We start from the raw sequence: 20,365 nt of genomic DNA, 5'->3' as shown, positions 1-20,365 counted from the left end.
TAAATTGTTCTAGTACTCTGAATAGTCAAATTAACACAGTCGAAAGCCTTTTCAACGTCAACACAAATACAGTGCTCTTTCTGTCTTTTCTTGCTTGTTCCACAATATGTAACACTCTCCTGATATTATCTTGCTTCTGGCGCCCTCTTATGAATCCTGCTTGATCTTCGTCTATCAATTCTGACACACACCACCAGTTCAGTCTTTTCAAAATTATTGTACATATTTTATAGTCTACATTTAATAGCGATATTGGCCTATAGCTAGTACAGTGCTGTTTATCTTTTCCCTGATTTGGTATGACTGTAATGATTGCCTCGGCCCAGGATGGAGGTATTTTATTGTTTTCAGGAGTCCACTTGAAAGAAGAAAGGAGCAGTGGGGATAGCTCCTATATAAACATCTTATACTACTTTGCCGGAAACCAATCACTACTCGGTGACTTATTGTCTTTTAAAGCGTTTATTGCTTCTTTCACCTACTTTATTGTAATGTCAGCCGTAAGTTTGTGGTTTTTCTATTTTCCATTGAGGGTAGGTCTAGCAACTCCAGAAACTCCTATTTGTTTGCTGATAGAGGTTGCATATATACCTAGCTCTTGGTAGTACCTTTTGGAAACAATTTTCTATAGTTTCTGGATTGGATATAATCTCCTCAGAATAAGGGTTCTTTGATTTTATTTACCGTGGTGTGAAAATGTGTTTGCCCCCTTCCTGATTTCTTATTTTTTTGCATGTTTGTCACACTTAATTCTTTCAGATCATCAAACTAATTTAAATATAGTCAATGACAACATAACTGAACACAAAATGCAGTTTTTAAATCAAACTTTTTATTATTAAGGGAGAAAAACATCCAAACCTACATGACCCTGTGTGAAAAAGCGATTGCCTCCTAAACGAATAACTGGTTGGGCCACCCTGAGCAGCAACAACTGCAATGAAGTGTTTGCCATAACTTGCAGAGTATTTTAAAGCACTCTGAAGGAACTCTGGCCTCTTTGTGCCAGAATTGTAATTCAGCCACATTGGAGGGTTTTCGAGCATGCACCACCGTTTTAAGGTCATGCCACAGCATCTCAATAGGATTCAGGTCAGGACTTTGACTGGGCCACTCCAAAGTCTTCATTTTGTTTTTCTTCAGCCATTCAGAGGTCGACTTGCTGGTGTGTTTTGGATCATGGTCCTGCTGCAGAACCCAAGTTGGTTTCATCTTGAGGTCACGAACAGATGGCCGGACATTTCCCCATTTTTTGGGAGACAGCATTCATGGTTCCATTTATCACAGCAAGTCTTTCAGGTCCTGAAGCAGCAAAACAGCCCCAGACCATCACACTACCACCACCATATTTTACTGTTGGTATGATGTTCTTTTTCTGAAATGCGGCTTTACTTTTATACCAGATGTAATGGGACACATACCTTCTAAAAGTTTAACTTTTGTCTCGTCAGACCACAGAGTATTTTCCCAAACGTCTTGGGGATCGTCAATGTGTTTTCAGGCAAAATTGATTATTGAGATGAGCCTTAATGTTCTTTTTGTTCAGCAGTGGTTTTCGTCTTGGAACTCTGCCATGCAGGCCATTTTTGCCCGTTTTCTTTCTTATGGTGGAATCATGAACACTGATCTTAACTGAGGCAAGTGAGTTGTTCTGTTTTGTTCTGTGAGTTCTTTGGATGTTGTTGTGGGGTCTTTTGTGACCTCTTGGATGAGTCGTTGACGCACTCTTGGGGTCATTTTGATTGGGCGGCCAATCCTGTTCCATGGTTTTGCTATTTGTGGTAAATGGCTTTTGCTGTGGTTCGCCGGAGTCCCAAAGCTTCAGAAATGGCTGTATAACCTTTTCCAGACTGATAGATCTCAATTAATCTCAGTTATGCTTTAACAGTGGGAGCAATCACTTTTTCACACAGGGCCATGTAGGTTTGGATTTTTTTTTCTCCCTTAATAATACATTTTCATTTAAAAACATTTTGAATATTGTGTTCAGTTGTGCTGTCATTGACTAATATTTAAATTAATTTGATGATTGGAAACATTTAAGTGTGACAAACATGCAAAAAAATAAGAAATCGGGAAGGGGGCACCACCGTATGTTGCTTATTGTTTGTTGCTTTCGCATACATTTTGCCAATAACTTCATGGCTTTTGGACCCACTTCATAGTAGCTCTGTTTTAAGTAATAGTTCTTTTTTTGTCTACATCTAATAATATGTCATTTATTTTAGTTTAATTTTTTTGATATATCTTGGGTTTGTGTTCCTTTTGGTCATAAGTTTTATATTTCCTTTGCTGCTGATTGATTCCTGCTTTCAGCTTCAGGAGCAACTGGATGCTGTTGACAGCATCCTGGACCTCTGCTCGCCGCAGCTGAAGCGCCGCTTACAGGAAGTGCAACACGAAGTGGTTGAGCAGTGGGAGGAGCTACGTTTCCACACTGAGCAGAGGGAGGTCGAGCTAAAACTAGCATGCCAGAGATACTTGTTTCTTAACACGGTGAGAAGGAGCAGGATGATGAGGATGACTTGTTTATGAAGATGGTAACCATGTCACTGGTGGCCCTCCAGGCGCAGGACTACCTGCTGTGGTGCAGTCAGGTTATTGTCTCCATGGCCGCTGAAGAGAGCATCAGCGATGTGGTGATGGCTGACCTCCAGCTATCTCAGCACCAGCAGCTGTGGGCGGAGATGGAAGCTAGACAGGAAGTGTACCAGCAGGCCATGGACATGGGGGAGGAGCTACAGCGGCAGGACAGAAGCAACAGGAAGGAGGTATGGGAGGGTTTATAGCTGCCATGTAGTGTTCTAATGCAGCCTCACTGTGTGGCACTCCCTGCAGTTACTGGAGAAGATGGACGCCTTACAGGCCGAACGAGAGAAGCTGGAGGAGAAGTGGAACCAAAAACAAGGCTGGTTGGAGAATGTCCACCTGGAGCAGGTCTTCTACAGAGACGTCAGCAGCATGGACAAGACATGCGGCTCACAGGAGGTATAGAGAACTTTCAAGACCCGCAAGGACTGTTTGTGGTCCAACTTTGCTTTGTCGCCTCAGGTCCTGTTGAAGAATGGCACTCTGGGTAACACAGTGGACGAGACAGAAGGTTTGATCAAACATCATGAAGCTTTTGAGAAGCTGCTCACGTCACAGGAGGACAAGGTTGGCTCCAACATGTTGGTGATGTCATTTGTCAAACGTGCATCAGTATAACCTTTGACCTCCCTCAGCTTTCGTCGCTGAAGGACCTAGCTGGTCGACTGAAGAAGCTCAGCAGAGAGAAAAGTGGCTGTGTCCAAAGCAGACTGAAAAGCCTCCTGCAGCGGCGTGAAAGGATCAAAGAGCTGTCTGTCAAACGCAGGGAGGAGCTACAACTTTCCTGGTTGCTCTGTATCTTCAACAGAGATGTTGCTGAGGTAACGAGAACACCAGAGAGACTCCCCAGGGAAGTTGTTCGTTTAGTCTTTTTTTTCTCGTCTTCCAGGCGGAGGCGTGGGTGAGTGAGCGCATGCTCAAACTGTCTGACGACGGAAAAGCCGACCTCAGCAACCTGCAGACCAAGATGAAGCTACTACAGAAGCATCAGGTGTTTGAGGCCGAGATCCTGGCACACGGTGAGGTCATCAGCGGCGTACGGCAGGTGAGACCACCTTTTGACACTGCCTCATGTCAGCTGATGGAGGGGAGTGAAGATCTTCATCTGGTGTGCCTCCAGGCTGGCGCAGAACTGGTCTCCCTTCACCACCCAAGGTCCAAGGAGGCCAGGAGGAGCACTCAAGCTCTGGAGCGCCACTGGGAGGAGCTGAAGACAGCCGTGGCCATGCGAGGGAAACTTCTGGAAGACAGCAGAAACTTCCTGGAGTTCCTGCAGAAGGTGGAAGAGGTGGAGGCCTGGATTCGACAGAAGGTGGGAGACACACGCGGTGGTAGTGGGATGAGGGGTGGGGTGTTGAGCGTGTTATCAGCATGTCATCCATCAGGAAGTGATGGTCAACGTGGGAGACGTGGGGAAGGACTATGAACATGGACTCGAGCTTTTGAAGAAACTCAGCGAGTTCCGAGGAAAAGGAGGCGGGGTGAGGAAGCTCTTGAACATCCCACTGGTGATGATGATGATGGAGAGCGCATGCTTGATTTGCAGGGTGTGACAGTGGATGATGCTCACATCACTGCCATTGACCGGCTTGCTGCCCGACTGGAGAACAGACAGAGTGCTAACGAGCTTCACACCGTCAGACAGAGGAGACACCAACTGAACGACAGGTAGTGCCTCTCACCTGTGTGTACCAGTGGGCTGTCACTCAAATGCCACATGTCCCACCCATCATCGCCTTCAGATGGACTAAGTTCCATGTGGATCTCAATGCATACAAGAAGAAGTTGGAGGGGGCACTGGTGGTCCATGCGCTCATCAGAGAGCTGGAGGAGGCCAGAGATCGAGCCAATGAAAAGGTCTGTTGTCAACCAAGTCACCTGTCATCTTCATGTCATCCTCATTATATTTTCACATCGTCTTCATGCCGTCGTCATACCATCTTCATGTCATGTCACCATTGGCCACTATCCCTGCAGATGATGCCTCTGCTCGACCAGGACTGTGGTGTGGACGTGGAGAGTGTGGAGAACTTGATCAGGCGACATGAAGAGACGGAGAGGGAGACCAAGGTCATCGAGGAGAGATCAAAGGTTAGAGGGGCAGATCTTTGAAGCACGTTACGCGTCATTGTAATGAAATGTAAATATCATCAACCTAACATGTTTACAGGACTTGAGAAGAAGATGTAAATGTGTCCTCCTTCCAGGTTCTGGACAAAGATGTCCACCATCACTTGAAGCTTCAGTCTGTGATGAGCAAGAAGCTGGAAGACAAACAGGAGGAGCTTCATAAGACTCTAAAAACTCTCACCAAGGAGGTGAACCACAGGTGAGATGGTTTTGGACCCTGTGTCAAGTCAATGGTCTGGATCGTAGCAGGGCTTAGTAAATGCTCTGCTTTTAGGAAGACGAAGCTTCAGGAGGCTCATCAGCTGCAGCTCTTCAAGGCAAATCAGCGCCTCCTGCTGGACTGGACCCTCAAACAAAGCAGTGAGCTTTCTGAGAAAGGTCTCCCTAAGACCAGAGCAGAGGCTGACCGCCTCATTGTGGAGCACCAGGACCGGAAGGTAAGGAAAGTTCAGTCCGAGTCCTTCTCTTTAGCAACATTCATTATTGATTTTGTTGAACTGGACTTTTTACGTTTCTGTGTGCAGACAGAGATTGACACTCGGACTGAGCGTGTCAAATCTGTCCGAGACTTTGGGCTCAGTCTGATCCAGTCTGGTCACAGCTCGAAGGCGGAGATTCAGAAGGCTCTGAACCAGTTGAGAGATGCCAAAGATGGATTGGACCTAGCCTGGCAGAACCACAGCACAATGCTGGAGCAGGCGCGCTCGCTGCAGGTCAGTCTCAAGTGAAACAGTTCAAACATTTTCTGGATCAGTAACAGGATCCAAGTAGATCCTTCAGAGTTTTGGACTGACTCATTAGAGGTCTCTGCAGGTCTTCCTCACCTCGGTGGAGCAATGTGAGAGTTGGATCACTAACAAGGAAGCTGTTCTGGCCAATCGGGATCTTGGGGTACCACTGACCGTGCCTCCTAACCACAGTTGAGGTGCCACCTTCAAGGTCTTCATGCAAAAGTTTTGATATCTTTGTAGAACTCGGTGGCTGAGGTGGAGACCCTGCAGAGGAAGCAGGTTCAGTTTGAGGAGACTCTGGATGCCCAGCTAGACCAAGTGGACCAAGTGGAGAAACTGGCACAAAAGATGATCCAGCAGAAGCACTTTGATTCTGACAACATCAGAGCAAAGGCCAATGCACTCTTTGCTAGGTAACGCTGAAGTTGACATCAGGTGGTCCATCAGGCCCTGCTCACGCCTGTCCGTCTGGCTTTAGGCGGAGTCAGCTCCAGCAGCAGACCAAGTCTCGTCAAGAAGATCTGGAACAATCACTGCAGCTACAGCACTTCCTGTCTAACAGCTACCAGGTGGCTACTGGATGCTACTGGATTTGACCAGATTCTAATGGACTCTGCCGGACTCTATTGGATTAGATTTCACCAGACTTGACCAGACTCTAATGGACTCTGATTTAACCAGATTTGACCAGACTCCAATGCACTCTATGGGACTTGACCAGACTCAACTGGGCTTGACCAGACTCTAATGGACTCTACTGGTCTTGATGAGGACTCTAATTGACTCTATTGGACTTGACCAGACTCTACTGCAGTGGTCCTCAGCCTTTTCTTATATTGTAAAACTAAGACAAGGACAACATCGATTTAAAAGCACAAAATGAATACAGACCCACCATCCACCAGTACGAGTTTTTCGGCGAGAAGATTATAACGTTGCTGTTTGACGTGTTTGGTAACAGGCAGTGTGCTACCTGAGGTTGTGCAACGAACAAATGTGCACATTAGTACTCAATAACGTAATCAAATCTTACCTTTATGCATTCCCACATAGTATCAGCATTTGAGACCAAATATGAGGTGAAAGAAAAATGGTAAAAATACAGTAGTAGTCTATCTGTGCAGCGTGGGAGAAAGTTAGCACACGGACAAAAATATGGTGCATTCAAGGACCATCGAACAAAGGCGGATAAGTCGCCACTCCCCATGAAAACAAAATGAAACAAAACATAAACATGCAAAAACTGTGGTTAAAAACTTTGTTATTTTGTGAGTAAATAATGGATCATATTTCCAAAAATGATATGCATTTCTATACAATTTGATGTAGTTATTTACAACTTGATTTTTTTTTAAGTGTTTTTTTTTTTTTTTGATAATTGCGGTTGAGAGTTTCCCCACGGCCCGGTGGTTGGAACCCCTGCTCTACTGGACTTGACCAGGCTCGAATGGACTCTACTGGACTAGACCAAACTCTAATGGACTAGCAACCTGTATTAATACGGGTTGCTCATAACGAGGATAACGGGAAAAAAGAAGAGAATAATTCAATTTCGTTAAAAAACCCCCAAAACGTTTCAAAATCATTTTTTAATACTTCTTATTCACATTGTTTTATCTGCATATGGTGTTTCCCTGTCCTATCTTTCTCCAGAAAAAGCTCCGATACTTTGTTGTCAAAGTCTGATCCCCTCCTGGTAAGCTTGGCTATATAATCCTCCATCTTGGGAGTCAAATTTATTCATTCATTCCAGAGAGCATAAAAATGCTGTTTTTTCTCTCAATGGAAGAACGGCAGTGACAAGAACCTTTTAGCTCACGCATGCCTACACCCCTTCAGGATGACTGTAAGCGCCTCCATGTATGGCATTCCTATGTATTTCATTGACCGCAAAAATAATTACACAGATAAGACATTACGTAGGCCGTAGAAAGTTGTAGAATGTTGAGAATAGACGCTCGAGGCAGCCTCAGGATTCTGCCCTGTATTTGATGAGGAAATGTGCAAATTCAGCGATTTTTTTTTTCCCTTAAGAAAAATTTAGAAAGTGATTGAAATCATTCGGAAAATACATTTATAGTACAGTTCAATGGACAAAGTTTAATATTTATTTTATGTTGTCATATCAGTTTTTTGCACATCTACATGTCACTGTTATTCACGTATCCCTTGAACATTAGGGATGCGTTCGCTCTGCTCTGCCCTTATGGACCGGCGGTTTTGCAATACATTTTGCACTGGGTGTATGCGTGCTTGTCGAGTCTGGCGAATAGCCCTCCCCATGACATAATGTCCCATTTCCCAAACTGTACATATTTCAAATGAAGCTGTGCCTAAAAGCAGACAAAAAGGTAAAGCATTTGGCCACAGAGTTTTTATTGCAGAGTATAGGCGACAACAGCCACGCGGACCCGCACATCGCTGATGCAGAGGGGCGGGTGATTCGGGCCCGGCAGATCTCCTCAGCTACGTGCCCACCAGGCCCCCCACCTCCTCGCCCTGTCGTTGAGGTGCACCCGTTTCACATCACCTCTGTAACTGTACAAAGACGAGTTCATAAGATGAAAGCAGCATGCTGCCATTGTTCAGTCGAGATGAGAACGGTTCTGCACGCTGCAGCTGTTAATGCTGTATTTCAAGTAAGGAACTTTGTTAAAAATGAATTAATCATCACCCTGTTCCAACTCCTAAGACATTTTTTCCCTGCAGTGGTACCCAATTTTGCGTGCTAATGAGTACATTGGTTGAAACAGATGTGAAGTATGTGTAGTCTGTGCGGGGCTGCATTTGAAATGTTCAGAATTGGTGGCACGCATAATTTCAGTGAACCACAGCAAACTGTGTGGTGAACGCACAGCGAACGCAGCTTATGTAGCGGATAGTACACTATACTGACCTACATTGGATTGCTTTTTGCATATTTTCTGTACACATCAAAATGGTCCCCAAATCCTTCAATTTTTCTGTATGCTATATCAATATTTGTATTTTCTATTTGAGAATTGTATTTATTGGAGAATTACCTGACAGTCGATTGCAATTGCATTTTCATGCTTCATTTTATTATTTTAATTATTTAACAATAACAATAAATAAAGAGAAAAGAGGGAATTTGGGGAGAAAAAAAGTTTTTCCCTTTACGCACAAAAAACATACCGAAACGTGACCGAATCTGTAGACCAAACTCCGAAGCACGGACCATACCATGGGTTACCTTTAACTGTTGCACCCCGAGTAGTGTTTTAAGCTATAATGGACTCGACTGGACTTGACGACTCTTATAGACTCCATTGGACTTGGCCAGACTCAACTGGATTTTACTGGACTGTGGTCTATGTCTGTGTGTTGCCAGGTGTGCGTGTGGTTGAACGAGCGTCAGGCTGTGGCATCAGACGAGAGCTGGAGAGAAGCAAGCAACCTTCAGGCCAAAGTGTTGAAACATCAAAGTTTGGAAGCTGAGATCCTGGCTAACCGCTACCGGGTGGACACTCTCACCAAGGTGTGCACGCTGTGTCACGGTGAGAGCAAGAGGATGTGTGTTGATGACGCATCTGCCTGCAGGAAGCTGCCAAGCTGCTATCTGATGGTGGAACTGTTGAGGCCAAGGTGCAACCTCGTCTCAAGGAGCTCACGGAGGGCTGGGCCGCTCTGATGAGGAGCTGTGAGGAGAAGAAGAATCGGTTACAGGAGGCCTATCGGGTACTTAAGCTTATAACAATCTCCGTAAGGACAAATGTTATATCTGATCATGGAAACTGTTTCTAGAAGCTTCACTTGGCTAGAAACACTAAAGGATCAAGATAGGACCCTTAGAAAGTGCATCATTAATTAATTACAAAAAAATGATGTTGCTGAAATCATTGTTTGAATTCACCTTTTTGCATTCAACCTCATGTGGACAACCTCACATATAGATCACATAGATCTTCAAAAACTCAATCTGCTGGACATCTGGACCACGCACCAAAATGCTCCTTTTCAGGCGCTGCAGTTCCAGCGCTCTCTGGATGACATGGACGAGTGGGTGGACTCAGTAGAGAGGGTTGTGGCCAATGAGGACTGTGGGAATGACCTGCCTTCAGTCAAGACACTGCTGAAGACTCTACAGGGTCTGGAGGACGAGGTGGACGGACTGCGAGACAGATTGCAGGTGTTGTGTTACTCACGATGTACAACTTGTACTTTAGACAACAATGATATAAATAGATATAAGTAATAAATAAAGTTAAACTTCTGTCTGTCTACAGAATTTGGTAGAGATGGTGGAGAACTTCCACTCAGAGGGAAACTTCCGGGCACAGGAGCTCCAGAACCGAGTGTCCAACATCATCCACAGGTGGGACACATCTCTCACATCCTTTCTGTGCATGGACTTGTTGGATAAGTCGTGCGGCCTCATGCAGGTACAACAGCCTGTCGCAGCCCCTGCAGAGTCGCAGGGAGACCCTGGAGGCCTGGCAGGTCCTGTTCCAGTTCACCAGAGACCAGGAGGAGGAACTGGACTGGCTCAGACAACGACTGACCTCTGTCTCGTCGGCAGAATGTGGAGGCTCTCTGAGCAGCTCCCAGCAACTCCTCCACAAACACCAGGTAAGAAGGTCAATGGTCACTAAGAAGGATTGGTCTTTGTCTCAGGTTCCATCTCTTCACAGCCACATAATGTTTTCCAGGTGGCAGTGCAGGAGCTTTCCAGCCGCGCCCCATTGATCCAAGCAGTTGTGGAGACGGGGCATAGCTTGGTGAGGAGCCTTGTCATTTTCATGGATCCACATGAGGACCGTGCCCTTCACGTCTTTGCTCATGCATCGCCAACAGGTCAGAGGTCGCCACTTTGCATCACATGACATCCAGGAGCGTCTGGACGAGCTCAATCGTGTCCACGAGGAGGTGAAGATAGAGGCAGAAACGAAGGGGAAGCTCCTCCAGGAGGCGCTCAGCATCCATTCCTTCCTTGCAGAGGTGACATTGCAAAATGTCCCAAAAGCGAGAAAGAAAAGACACAACATGCCTGACAAGCTTTCCTCAACAAATCACTACTCATGTGCACAGCTGTGCGAGCTGCAGCTGTGGCTAGATGAGCAGCAAGGGATGCTAGAGTCTAACGACTGTGGGCGGAGCCAGGAGGCCACAGAAGGCCTGCTGAGGAGGCTGGACTCTGTGGATGTGGAGCTGGACAACCACAGGAGGACTTTGGACCGCCTGCAGGACAGAGGAGACTCCCTGCAACACCTTGGACATCCCAACAGGTCAGCCACATGTCACTCAATGTCTTGACATGTCCTCATGTCCTTCCCTAACATTGTATCTTCCTGTCCTGTCAGCCACATGGTCAGTGAGTCTCTGCCATCTGTGTCCGAGCTCTTTGACACAATTGGACGACTTTGTGTGTCTCGACGCGGCGCTCTGGAGGACCAGCTGCGTCTGTTTGTGTTTGACAGAGAGGCCAGAGAACTCCAAACGTGGCTGCGCACCAGGAAGGCGTTGGTGGACTCAGAGGACTGTGGACAAGACCTGGAGGACGTGGAGGTGCACATACCATTTGGGATCATCACTGCTAAAGACACAATGGTGCTCGTGTGTGTTTCTATTTGGCCTCATGTCTTTCCACCAAGTGCAGGTTCTACAGAAGAAGCTGGAGGTTCTGGTGTCAGAAGTCTCCGGTCTGGGTCGCAGTCGCTTGACCTCTGTGCAGCAGCTCGGTCGAGGACTGCAGCAGGACAGCCAGGCCCGCAGGAGGGACGAGGCCCTTCGTCAGCTGTGGGACGACCTTGATGGTGCCATCAAAACCAGAGAACAGGTACTACCTGGTTACCTTCTTAGTGACGGCAGTGGACAGCGCTGATGAAAGATGTCCCATTCGCCCAGAACTTACAGTCAGCCAGAGACATTCACCAGTTTCATCACGACTTGGATGAGCTGCAGAGCTGGATGGCCGAGAAGGAAGCCGTACTGGACTCGGATGAGCAGGAGCAGGACCTGCACGGCGTCCACACGCGGCTGCAGCAACACGAGGCGCTCGAGGTTAAACAAGGCTAAAGACGCTAACATTGTAGTTTATCAAGCACCCTGCTAACATGATAACATGGACAATGTCACGTAAGACACCCTTCATGCTAACATGGGCCATGTTATCAAAAGCACCCTTCATGCTAACATGCTACCATGTACAGTAGATGGACAGTTACATAAGGCAGCCTTCATGCTAACATATAGCTATGGACAACGTTGCATACAGTAAGACACCCTTCATGCTAACATGGGCAATGTTTTATCTAAGGCACCCTTCACCTTCATGCTAACATGTTGACATGGACAGTGTTAGACTGCAAGTGAGCAGTTGAAACTGTAAGGTATGAAAAACTTGCCAACTCTGGTCTGTAATAAAGAACTGTTTAGAATGTATGAATGATAGACTAAATTAACCTAATTGGACTATGGCCAGTGTTACATAAGGCACCTGTCATGCTAACATGGGCAGTCATCTAAGGTAGCCTTCATGCTAACATGGACAGTGTTATCTAAGGCACCCTTCATGCTACCATGTTAACATAGATAATGTTGTCTAAGGTCGTTAGCATGCTAATGTTTGTTGTTTCGAAGTCAAGATGTTTTGGATGAGGAACAGTTTTCAGTGATACATCGTGTCCTTGCTCTGTCCTTCAGAGAGACCTGATGCTGATTTCTGCCGAGGTGACCCGGACCAGAGAGGAGAGTCGGACTCTGAGCACTCGTCATCCTCAGGCCCGAGTGGCCATAACTCGCAGGCTTGATGAGCTGCAGTCCTACTGGACCGCCATCCAGGAAAAGGCGAGCCAGCGCCATGCCATGCTGGGCCAGGTGGAGGATGTCCAGAAATACTTATCCGTCTGGACCGAGCTCATGTAGGTCCTCTTCTTTGTGACAGAACATTCCACATCTCCTAGAAGCTGCTGAAAGTGTGTGTGTGTGTGTGCGTGTGCGTGTGTGTGTGTGTGTGTGTGTGTGTGTCAGGACATGGCTGCGGGAGATGTTGGTGCTGGTGAAGGGGGAGGGACAAGCTGGAGAGGGAAATGACCTGGAGGAGTTAATTAAGAGACACAAAGAGTACAAAGTCCAGATGGAGAGACTGGTTATCAGGTGTCAGGAGGTGAAACGTGATGGTTGGCGCCTCCTGGAAGACAGAAACTTCATGGCCAAAGAGGTCAGCATCAGCACTAGCGAGCTTCTTTGTCCCTGTGCTGTCACATCTTCTCACACAACCTGTGGCTCCTTTCCCCAAGGTCGAGGGGCGTGTTTGTGAGCTGGAGGAGCTGGAGCATCGTGTGGAGGAGACCTGGGAGGAGACCTGGCAGCTGTATGAGGAGAAGCTGGAGGTGGAGCTCTTGCAGAAGGAGCTGGAGCAAGCCGAGCGGTGGCTTAGCACCTACGAGGAGACGCTGACAGACCACCATTATGGGGTGAGTCTTCAAACATGGTGACCACCCTCTCTTTCTTGTCCTTATAAGGTCTTCTCCTGTTCCTCCAGGATTCCCTATCAGATGTTGTGGATCTCCTGAAGAGGCAGGAGGACATGGAGGCAATGATCCAGGCTCAGAGTGAGCGTTTTGACGCCCTCCACAAGAGGTCCACCCAGGTTAGTTCCTCACATCATCAAGTGTTGAGGAGCACTGATCAATGTCTACTTGAGGCTCCTCCTCCACCTGTTTTCATCTTTCCATCCACTGTTCTCCAGAGAGAGAGGAGGCTCGCTCTCCAAGGAAAGCAGGAGAAGGAGCTCATCCAGAAAAGACCTCCTACCAGAGTTTCATCCCTCCGTAAGGCATCAGATCTTAAAAGTCCAAACAGCGACCCACAGACACGTGAAGAACGCTGGACCAGACTCCTCCCTGACTGCTCCAGCAGCAGGAGATCTCACGCGGAGATGGAGGAGGAGGAGGAGAAGGAAGAGGAGTACTGCAGTTATGTTGGAGCGCCAGGAAGAAGCAGAACAGCAAACATGGCTGCCAAAACCTCCACCATGTCACATCCTGGACTGCCTCGCTCCAGCTCCTCTAAAGTCAAACCTCCTTTGCCTCCAAAGCCCACCATGTCTCCTCCAAACCAGCAGGTGGACTGCCATCCACCAACGACAAGCCAACACCTGGACCACACGCAACCAGCCAGCAGCCAACTTCCTGACCTGCTGGGTTCTGCCGCCAAGATAGATCCTGCATCACGTAACATTCCTTCTGCAGGGGCGGAGCTTCCTCAGTCACCTCCGCAGCCACAAGAAGATGACGACAAAGAAGAATACGTAGAAGAAAAAGGAGACGAAGATGTAGAAGAAGAAAAGGAGTCCACAGCTGAGGTCAGATTGGATGACATTGAGACGTGTCATGTTTGTTGACAGTCTACTCTGTTTCCTAGGCAACACGCTCACTGGAGGGAACGCTGGAGATCAAGCTGAAGCGTGGCGGAAGCAAGGTAAGAAGCTTCCATCTATGATTGGTTGTCCTGCCTCTGACCAGCTGACTCACACTGCAGGGTCAGGACCACTGGGAGGAGGTCTTTGCTGTTGTGGAGGGAAACACGCTGTGCTTGTTCAAGGATGAAGAGGCGGCCGCTCAGGTAATGAAGGAGAAGAAGAAGCTGACTGAAGATGTGAACGTGTGCTGTTGTTCCACAGGGGACCTCTAGGTGGCCTCCTGTCAGCTTGTTGGGCGCTGTCTGCAGGGAGGACCCTCACATCAGGATCAAGGACAACACTTTCAAAGTCATGTGAGTCCACCACAGCCTCGACACAACACAACACACACACAGTAATGAAATGTATGCGTGTGTGTGCGTGTGTGTGTGTGTGTGTGTGTGTGTGTGTGTGTGTGTGCGTGCGTGTACGCGCGCAGACTGGATGATGGCGCTCAGTATTTGTTTGCAGCGTCCACACGTGATCTTCAGCAGCTTTGGTTGAAGGCACTGCAGGCTCTCTCTGGACCTGGCAGCACTGATTCGGATGACTCGGGGCATGCTGGACATGAGAGCCCGAGCAGACAGTCATCCACGGAGAGTCAGCCCCCACCCAAACCCCCCCACACGTTCTACGACAAGCACCGCTACCCAGACGGTGGCGAGGTCCTGAGTAAAGGTGAGAAGTCAAAACATTTTTGTCATTTAGCAAGCTAGCATGCTAGTATGTCTGTTTTCCATCCAACAACAGACACACCGCTCCGGCGCTGCGACCCGCCTCCGTCAGAGGCTCCTCCCCGTAACACCCTCAACCCCCCCACAGCCCAGCTGCTCCTGGATGACAGTGTGAGCAAAACCAGGATGAGTGTCTTCCGAAAGTTCTTTGCCAAGAAGTAACCCTTAAAAGAAACAACATGGCTGCCTTCACGTTAGTACTGGCGCCCTCTGCTGGCTGACAAGCAAAAACAGTTTAGGACACCCAATCAATCATCTCACACACGCCAATCAATCAATAGCTGGTACAACATTTGTAACGAGCTCATTTATTCAATCTTTGAAGCTAATCATCTTCATTAAACAACAAAAACAATAACGTGGTGACGTCATTGTCACGACGTCATGTTTCTGTCAGCCTTGGAGACGTGAAACGCCACATGGCCCTCCAGGACGAGAGAGAAATTGTTGTACACTTTTGGACCACAAGATGTCACCATTTGGCTGCTACTGGACGAAATATGGTCAATCCTTTTCATACTCCATGACGTCACAGTGACAAAAAGTGTTTAAACGTAGAAGAAATTATCATTAAATGTGTTGATTGTTAAAACAACAAAATGTTTGTTTGGCGTCTTGAAGGTTCTGAAGGTTTTATATCAACAAGTAAATCGTAAAGATCTGCTGATCATCTTTTCACCGCTGGGTGGCGCCTTTGCACCAGTCTAAAGAGGACACAACGCCTTCAACGTCTTTGAAAGTGCTCTAGAACTTGACAAGAACCATCAGAACACTGGAGACAACTTTGTCATAAACACGTGCATTACAACTTTTTTTTAAAACAACTTTTACCGCCTCCTACAACACTAAAACTTTTTGACAAGAGAGCAACACTTCCTGTGGTTTTGTTTGAGGTCACAGGTGACAGGAACTTTTTGTTTGAGGTAGAAGGTCATGTCCCGAAAGCTGGCCTTCAAATGTTTAGGTCACATGATCAGAACCGTCATGTGGCATCCAAAAGAAGACATGGACTGATTCTACCTTAAGACTGAAAACACATTTCAGGTGGCACAAAGGGGGACAGAAGGTCAAAGGTCAGGTGGTGGACAGAAGGCCTTCTCTGACGTCACGTGACCCCATGAATCTGCCAAACAAATGCATCCACTTCTGGTTCTGCAGGCCTCATGGAAGCCTGAGGTTGTCAAGGCAACGACGACTAGCTTTTATTCGTCGATCATTTTGTGCTCTGATAGGTGATCTGACTCCGCCCCCCTCGTATACGATGGTGTAGGCTCCGCCCACAGAAGTATTTTTATTGTTCAATAATAATAACGTAAACGTTTGTTATGTGTGTGTTCTGGTTCTGGTGGGTCAGTACAATGATCACATGAGGCCCATGGCTGATTTGGACCCATCTGAACGGGAACTTCTTGCAGTGAACGCGTGAGTGCGCATGCGCTTATGTCTGCCCTCGCTCACTGATTGGCCTTCGGCGCCTGCTGGCTTTGTGGTGATTGGCTGAGGAGCCAGAAGGTCCAACCAATGTGTGGTTCTGCTGGGCTGCTAATTAATTGCTGCGATCTGTCTCCTATCGACGCGCGCTTGTGTGTGTGTGTGTGTATGCGTGTGTGTGTGTGTGTGTGTTTCCCTTTTTCTCCCCAAAGCGAACATGAAATAGTTTGTTGATCTTCACTTTCCTTCCTTCCATCCCCCCTTCCTTACTTCCTTCCTCCCTTCCCGTCCTGCTCGGAGGCTCAGTTCGGATGAGTTCGGTGATGTTGGACATGGGAGAGCGCAAGGAGCTGAAAATGATCCCCAAGTCGTCCTTCACCATTCACAGCCTGATACCGGAGGCCGTACAGAGCGACAACCACCACAGCCACCCGCTCCACAACCAGAATCCACACCGGGCCGCCGGCGGCGGCGAGGACGCCGAACACAAGCCCCCCGCGCCGCAGGACACCAAAGCGGAAGCGAAGAGCGACGCGGCGGGCCCGGAGGCGGCGGACGCGGCGGAAGACAAGAAGGAGGGCAAAGACGCAGACGCCGGTTCTGGCGGGAAGGAGGGCGACAAGAAGAGCGGAAAATTCGAGAAGCCTCCGTTCTCCTACAACGCTCTCATCATGATGGCTATCCGCCAAAGTCCCGAGAAGCGGCTGACGCTTAACGGCATCTACGAGTTCATCATGAAGAACTTCCCGTACTACCGGGAGAACAAGCAAGGCTGGCAGAACTCCATCAGACACAACCTGAGCCTCAACAAGTGCTTCGTCAAGGTTCCGAGACACTACGACGACCCGGGAAAGGGCAACTACTGGATGCTGGACCCCAGCAGCGACGACGTCTTCATCGGGGGCACCACCGGGAAGCTCCGCCGGCGCTCCACTACCTCTCGAGCCAAGCTGGCTTTCAAACGGGGCGCCCGGCTCACTTCGGGCCTCACCTTCATGGAACGGGCCGGTTCGCTGTACTGGCCCGTGTCCCCCTTCCTGTCCCTGCACCATCCGCGGCCCGGCGCCACCATGGGCTACAACGGGACGTCGTCGGCCTACCCGGGCCACCCCATGTCGTACGGTACCGTGCTGGGCCACAACGTGGGCGCCAACCACGCGTCCTTTGCGCCGCCTAACGGACTGAGCATGGAGCGCCTGGTCGGGGGGGACCTGCCCTACGCCACGCATCACCTGACGGCGGCGGCCCTGGCGGCCTCGGCGGTGCCCTGCGGCCTGTCGGTGCCGTGTTCTGGTACCACGTACTCCCTCAACCCGTGCTCGGTCAACCTTTTGGCCGGTCAGAGCAGCTACTTCTTCCCACACGTCCCACACCCCCCCGTCAGCACGCAGAGCGGCGGCGGCGGCGGCGGCGGCGGTGGTTCGGTGCAGCCTTCCCGGGCCCCGGCCTCCGGTTCCCCACAGGCCGGTTCGTGTGACTCCCTGAGGCCGCCGATGGGCGCCTCTCTGCCGGCCTTCTCCTCCGGACTCTCCGCCGGCCTGTCTGACTATTTCACGCACCAGAACCAGGCATCCACCCCGAACCCTCTCATACACTAACACGGCCCGACGAACCTCGGCGAACCTGAAGGAGTTCCAACTGTAAGTTGAACATTTTCAGTGTAAAAAAAAAGACAAAAGAATATAAAGTTTAGAAAGAAAGAAAAAAATAAACATCCGGGAAGTTTCCAGCTATTTTTTAATAATATTATTATTGTTGTTATTATTAATATTATTATAATGTCTTCTTCTTCTCCTTGAACTTGTGTGTACATAGTGCGTGTGCGTGTCATGTCAGCGAGGTGCACGGAGCAGCTCGTTTTAACTTTCAGTATTATTTTGATTATTTACACGTTATTGTTGTTATTATTATTTTATTATTATTATGTCTACTTGTTTGGACCTGCTGGTTCGGTTGGCTCGTGTCCAACGCTGAGCACGCGCACGTTCTGTCTGATGCTGAGTGACACGTGCACGAATGTCCTTGTTGGACTTTTTAGTGAAGACAAAATGTCCAACATGCTTGTAAACTTTGTTCCTCTGTCTTTCAATGTCGTCTTGAGATCCTACAACGTCACGTGTCCTCCTCCTCTTCCTCCTCCTCTTCTTCTCCGTGTGTTTTTTCAGAGCAGGAAGTGTTGAAGTGTTAGAAATAAAGTTAGCTTACCTTGTTAACAACAAGACATTCTTGTGTCTTTCTTTGCGCTCACCTGTCTCCCTGCATTCGCGCACCAACACGCACGCGCGCTGACATGTTATTTTTTTCTCTCCAACAAACAAACAAACAAACAAACAAACAAACGTGGTGCGCGTGCTCTTTTGTAGGTTTGTGTCTTTCTGCTTCCGGTTTGCTGCTTGGCGGGACGCGTGTGCGTTTGTGTGTGTGTTGATGTTGAAAAGATATGAAAAACGAGGGCCAGTCCAGATGCTGACGTCTCCAGCGTTACTCGCGCATTGGAGTTTAATGAAATATTTTCTTTTTTGAAAAATGATTCTTATTGTTACAGCTAAATGAAAATCATTTGTTTGAATTCAAATCCAACCACTTCTTTGCGCTTTTTAAAAGGAAAGCAAATAGAGTTTATTTTTGAAGATTATTTTCTTCTTGTTTTGCTAACCTTAAAATAAATGTAAACGTTAATATGAGTTATTATCTTGCATGTTATTTCATTGTCATTGAACTTTTATGACGTCCTCACTTTTGATTACATTCATTTTATTTTATTTATCACATCAATTTAATCTGAATAAAGCAAATAATATCTATTTATAATATATCTATAGATGCATTATAAATATATATATAACTATATAAAACGTATTAGTAAATAGTGTCTAAGATTGAAAGATTGTAATCACATCATTTCAAAACAAATTGAAAGGCTTTATTGTGATATTTGAAATTATTTAAATGTGTTATTATTACAATTTGTCTCTGAGGTTCGTAAAAGTGTCTGATGTTTTGCACATTTGATGATAGCGCTGTTACAATTAATGTAGGATCATTATTACAATGTTAAAAGTAGTTTTTTTTATCTCAATTGGTTAACAAATGAATGAAAACTAGTCTAAAATGTACTTGTACGCCTCACAGATCGAGACTTTAAAACACGTTTGACCAAATGTGTCTAATAATGATTAGAAGATATTTTTTAAAGGTTTCATTTGAACTGATATAAGAAAACGGAATCCAAATTTAAACGTGATGGACGTTTAATTGTAATGAATGTAAAAACGTACATTTTGTCCATTCTTTTCGTCATTTCGTAAGAATGTTGTGCAGACAAATAATTTTACTATTTATATTTAAAAATTATAATAATTATGTTTTTTTTTACGGAACACAAAGATAATTTCCCATGATTTTTCTGGCTTGTTTGTCTCATCGGAGAAGAAGCCGAGCAGACGAACCCAATGTGTGGTTCTGATGTTCCGATCCTGTCAGCTGAACAGAAGGACGCACGGAGGACATTTTCACCATTTTAAAAATGTCTCTTGTCTGAAGCGTTCCAAAAATAAATCCAACAACAAAACATAAAATTCATTTGCTCAATAATTTCATTCCTCTTTTTGTTTTAATTTCAATCAAAAATGTCTTCAACTCAAGCAAATATTGTCAAATGAAAGCAGCTCTGAAAAAAGGTAATATAAGAAAACGAAGATGAAGTTAGTGTTTTGTTTGGTAAAATGTGAAATGAATTGAACGTAAACATTTTTACACCAAGTGTCGAAATGCTTCCAAACAATTTTTTAACATCAACATAAAGAAAGATATGTATTGATATATTTAACATAATTAAATACATACAGTATATATATATATATATATATATATATATATATATTTATTTATTTTTTCTTTTGTTTCTTAGCTCAGTAAAAATGTAGTCATGTTATTTTTACCTGCGAGTATGATCAGATTACTATTATTATTATTAACATTATTATTTCCGGGGGGAGGGAGGGGGTGAAATGTCATTGGACTAAACCCTGTCCGTGTTGTTTCAGAACGGCACCGACTACTTCCTGGTGCCTTTTGAACGCTTCACTCATTAAAACAAAAAGGAACTTTTTTGCCCTATTTCCACATTTTCCATTTGCGTTTCTTTTAGACAAAAGGAAAAAAAGGGAAATTGTACTTCTTTCTAAATATTTTTTATTCTGATTTTGTCATTGGTAAATATAAACTATGTAAACATTGATCAATATTTAACACTTTCCTCAGCGTGCACATTTAGTGAAGTATTGAATATTTTTATTTTTGTTTGTACAGCTTGGCAATAAACAAGG

General features: G+C 46.5%; 2 protein-coding genes across 4 annotated transcripts in view; both read left to right on the top strand.

The window, feature by feature from the left end:
- The window catches only part of sptbn5 (spectrin, beta, non-erythrocytic 5), a 37,281-nt gene extending 22,083 nt beyond the window's left edge, over window positions 1–15,198 (top strand). The window contains exons 41-78 of one of the 3 annotated variants that reach the window (XM_054797070.1): window positions 2,317–2,496; window positions 2,568–2,771; window positions 2,839–2,988; window positions 3,052–3,156; window positions 3,225–3,410; window positions 3,479–3,634; window positions 3,710–3,901; window positions 3,975–4,070; window positions 4,136–4,257; window positions 4,332–4,446; window positions 4,567–4,680; window positions 4,797–4,918; window positions 4,994–5,156; window positions 5,244–5,432; window positions 5,533–5,610; window positions 5,691–5,863; window positions 5,929–6,019; window positions 8,803–8,949; window positions 9,012–9,149; window positions 9,433–9,600; window positions 9,698–9,786; window positions 9,854–10,040; window positions 10,121–10,189; window positions 10,266–10,409; window positions 10,500–10,696; window positions 10,772–10,976; window positions 11,068–11,247; window positions 11,316–11,471; window positions 12,114–12,331; window positions 12,441–12,630; window positions 12,710–12,886; window positions 12,955–13,062; window positions 13,162–13,776; window positions 13,836–13,892; window positions 13,953–14,036; window positions 14,095–14,186; window positions 14,312–14,550; window positions 14,623–15,198. In XM_054797070.1, coding sequence (XP_054653045.1) covers window positions 2,317–2,496; window positions 2,568–2,771; window positions 2,839–2,988; window positions 3,052–3,156; window positions 3,225–3,410; window positions 3,479–3,634; window positions 3,710–3,901; window positions 3,975–4,070; window positions 4,136–4,257; window positions 4,332–4,446; window positions 4,567–4,680; window positions 4,797–4,918; window positions 4,994–5,156; window positions 5,244–5,432; window positions 5,533–5,610; window positions 5,691–5,863; window positions 5,929–6,019; window positions 8,803–8,949; window positions 9,012–9,149; window positions 9,433–9,600; window positions 9,698–9,786; window positions 9,854–10,040; window positions 10,121–10,189; window positions 10,266–10,409; window positions 10,500–10,696; window positions 10,772–10,976; window positions 11,068–11,247; window positions 11,316–11,471; window positions 12,114–12,331; window positions 12,441–12,630; window positions 12,710–12,886; window positions 12,955–13,062; window positions 13,162–13,776; window positions 13,836–13,892; window positions 13,953–14,036; window positions 14,095–14,186; window positions 14,312–14,550; window positions 14,623–14,768 — 6,042 coding nt within the window. In that variant the 3' untranslated portion in view covers window positions 14,769–15,198. Of the gene's footprint in view, window positions 1–2,316; window positions 2,497–2,567; window positions 2,772–2,838; window positions 2,989–3,051; window positions 3,157–3,224; window positions 3,411–3,478; window positions 3,635–3,709; window positions 3,902–3,974; window positions 4,071–4,135; window positions 4,258–4,331; window positions 4,447–4,566; window positions 4,681–4,796; window positions 4,919–4,993; window positions 5,157–5,243; window positions 5,433–5,532; window positions 5,611–5,690; window positions 5,864–5,928; window positions 6,020–8,802; window positions 8,950–9,011; window positions 9,150–9,432; window positions 9,601–9,697; window positions 9,787–9,853; window positions 10,041–10,120; window positions 10,190–10,265; window positions 10,410–10,499; window positions 10,697–10,771; window positions 10,977–11,067; window positions 11,248–11,315; window positions 11,472–12,113; window positions 12,332–12,440; window positions 12,631–12,709; window positions 12,887–12,954; window positions 13,063–13,161; window positions 13,777–13,835; window positions 13,893–13,952; window positions 14,037–14,094; window positions 14,187–14,311; window positions 14,551–14,622 lie in introns of those variants that run through there. The other 2 variants (XM_054797071.1, XR_008573485.1) reach the window with 2 other exon arrangements.
- Window positions 15,199–16,178: 980 nt separating this feature from the next.
- On the top strand, window positions 16,179–18,248 carry foxg1a (forkhead box G1a). The gene has a single exon (XM_054797072.1). The coding sequence runs from the start codon at window positions 16,349–16,351 to the stop codon at window positions 17,633–17,635; it is 1,287 nt and encodes a 428-aa protein (XP_054653047.1). The 5' UTR covers window positions 16,179–16,348; the 3' UTR covers window positions 17,636–18,248.
- Window positions 18,249–20,365: the final 2,117 nt, after the last annotated feature.

Source organism: Dunckerocampus dactyliophorus, chromosome 13 (genome assembly GCF_027744805.1).
Source record: "Dunckerocampus dactyliophorus isolate RoL2022-P2 chromosome 13, RoL_Ddac_1.1, whole genome shotgun sequence".
NCBI lineage: Eukaryota > Metazoa > Chordata > Actinopteri > Syngnathiformes > Syngnathidae > Dunckerocampus > Dunckerocampus dactyliophorus.
The sequence above is the reverse complement of the archived record's forward strand: the minus strand, read 5'-3'. Positions and strand labels throughout refer to the sequence as shown.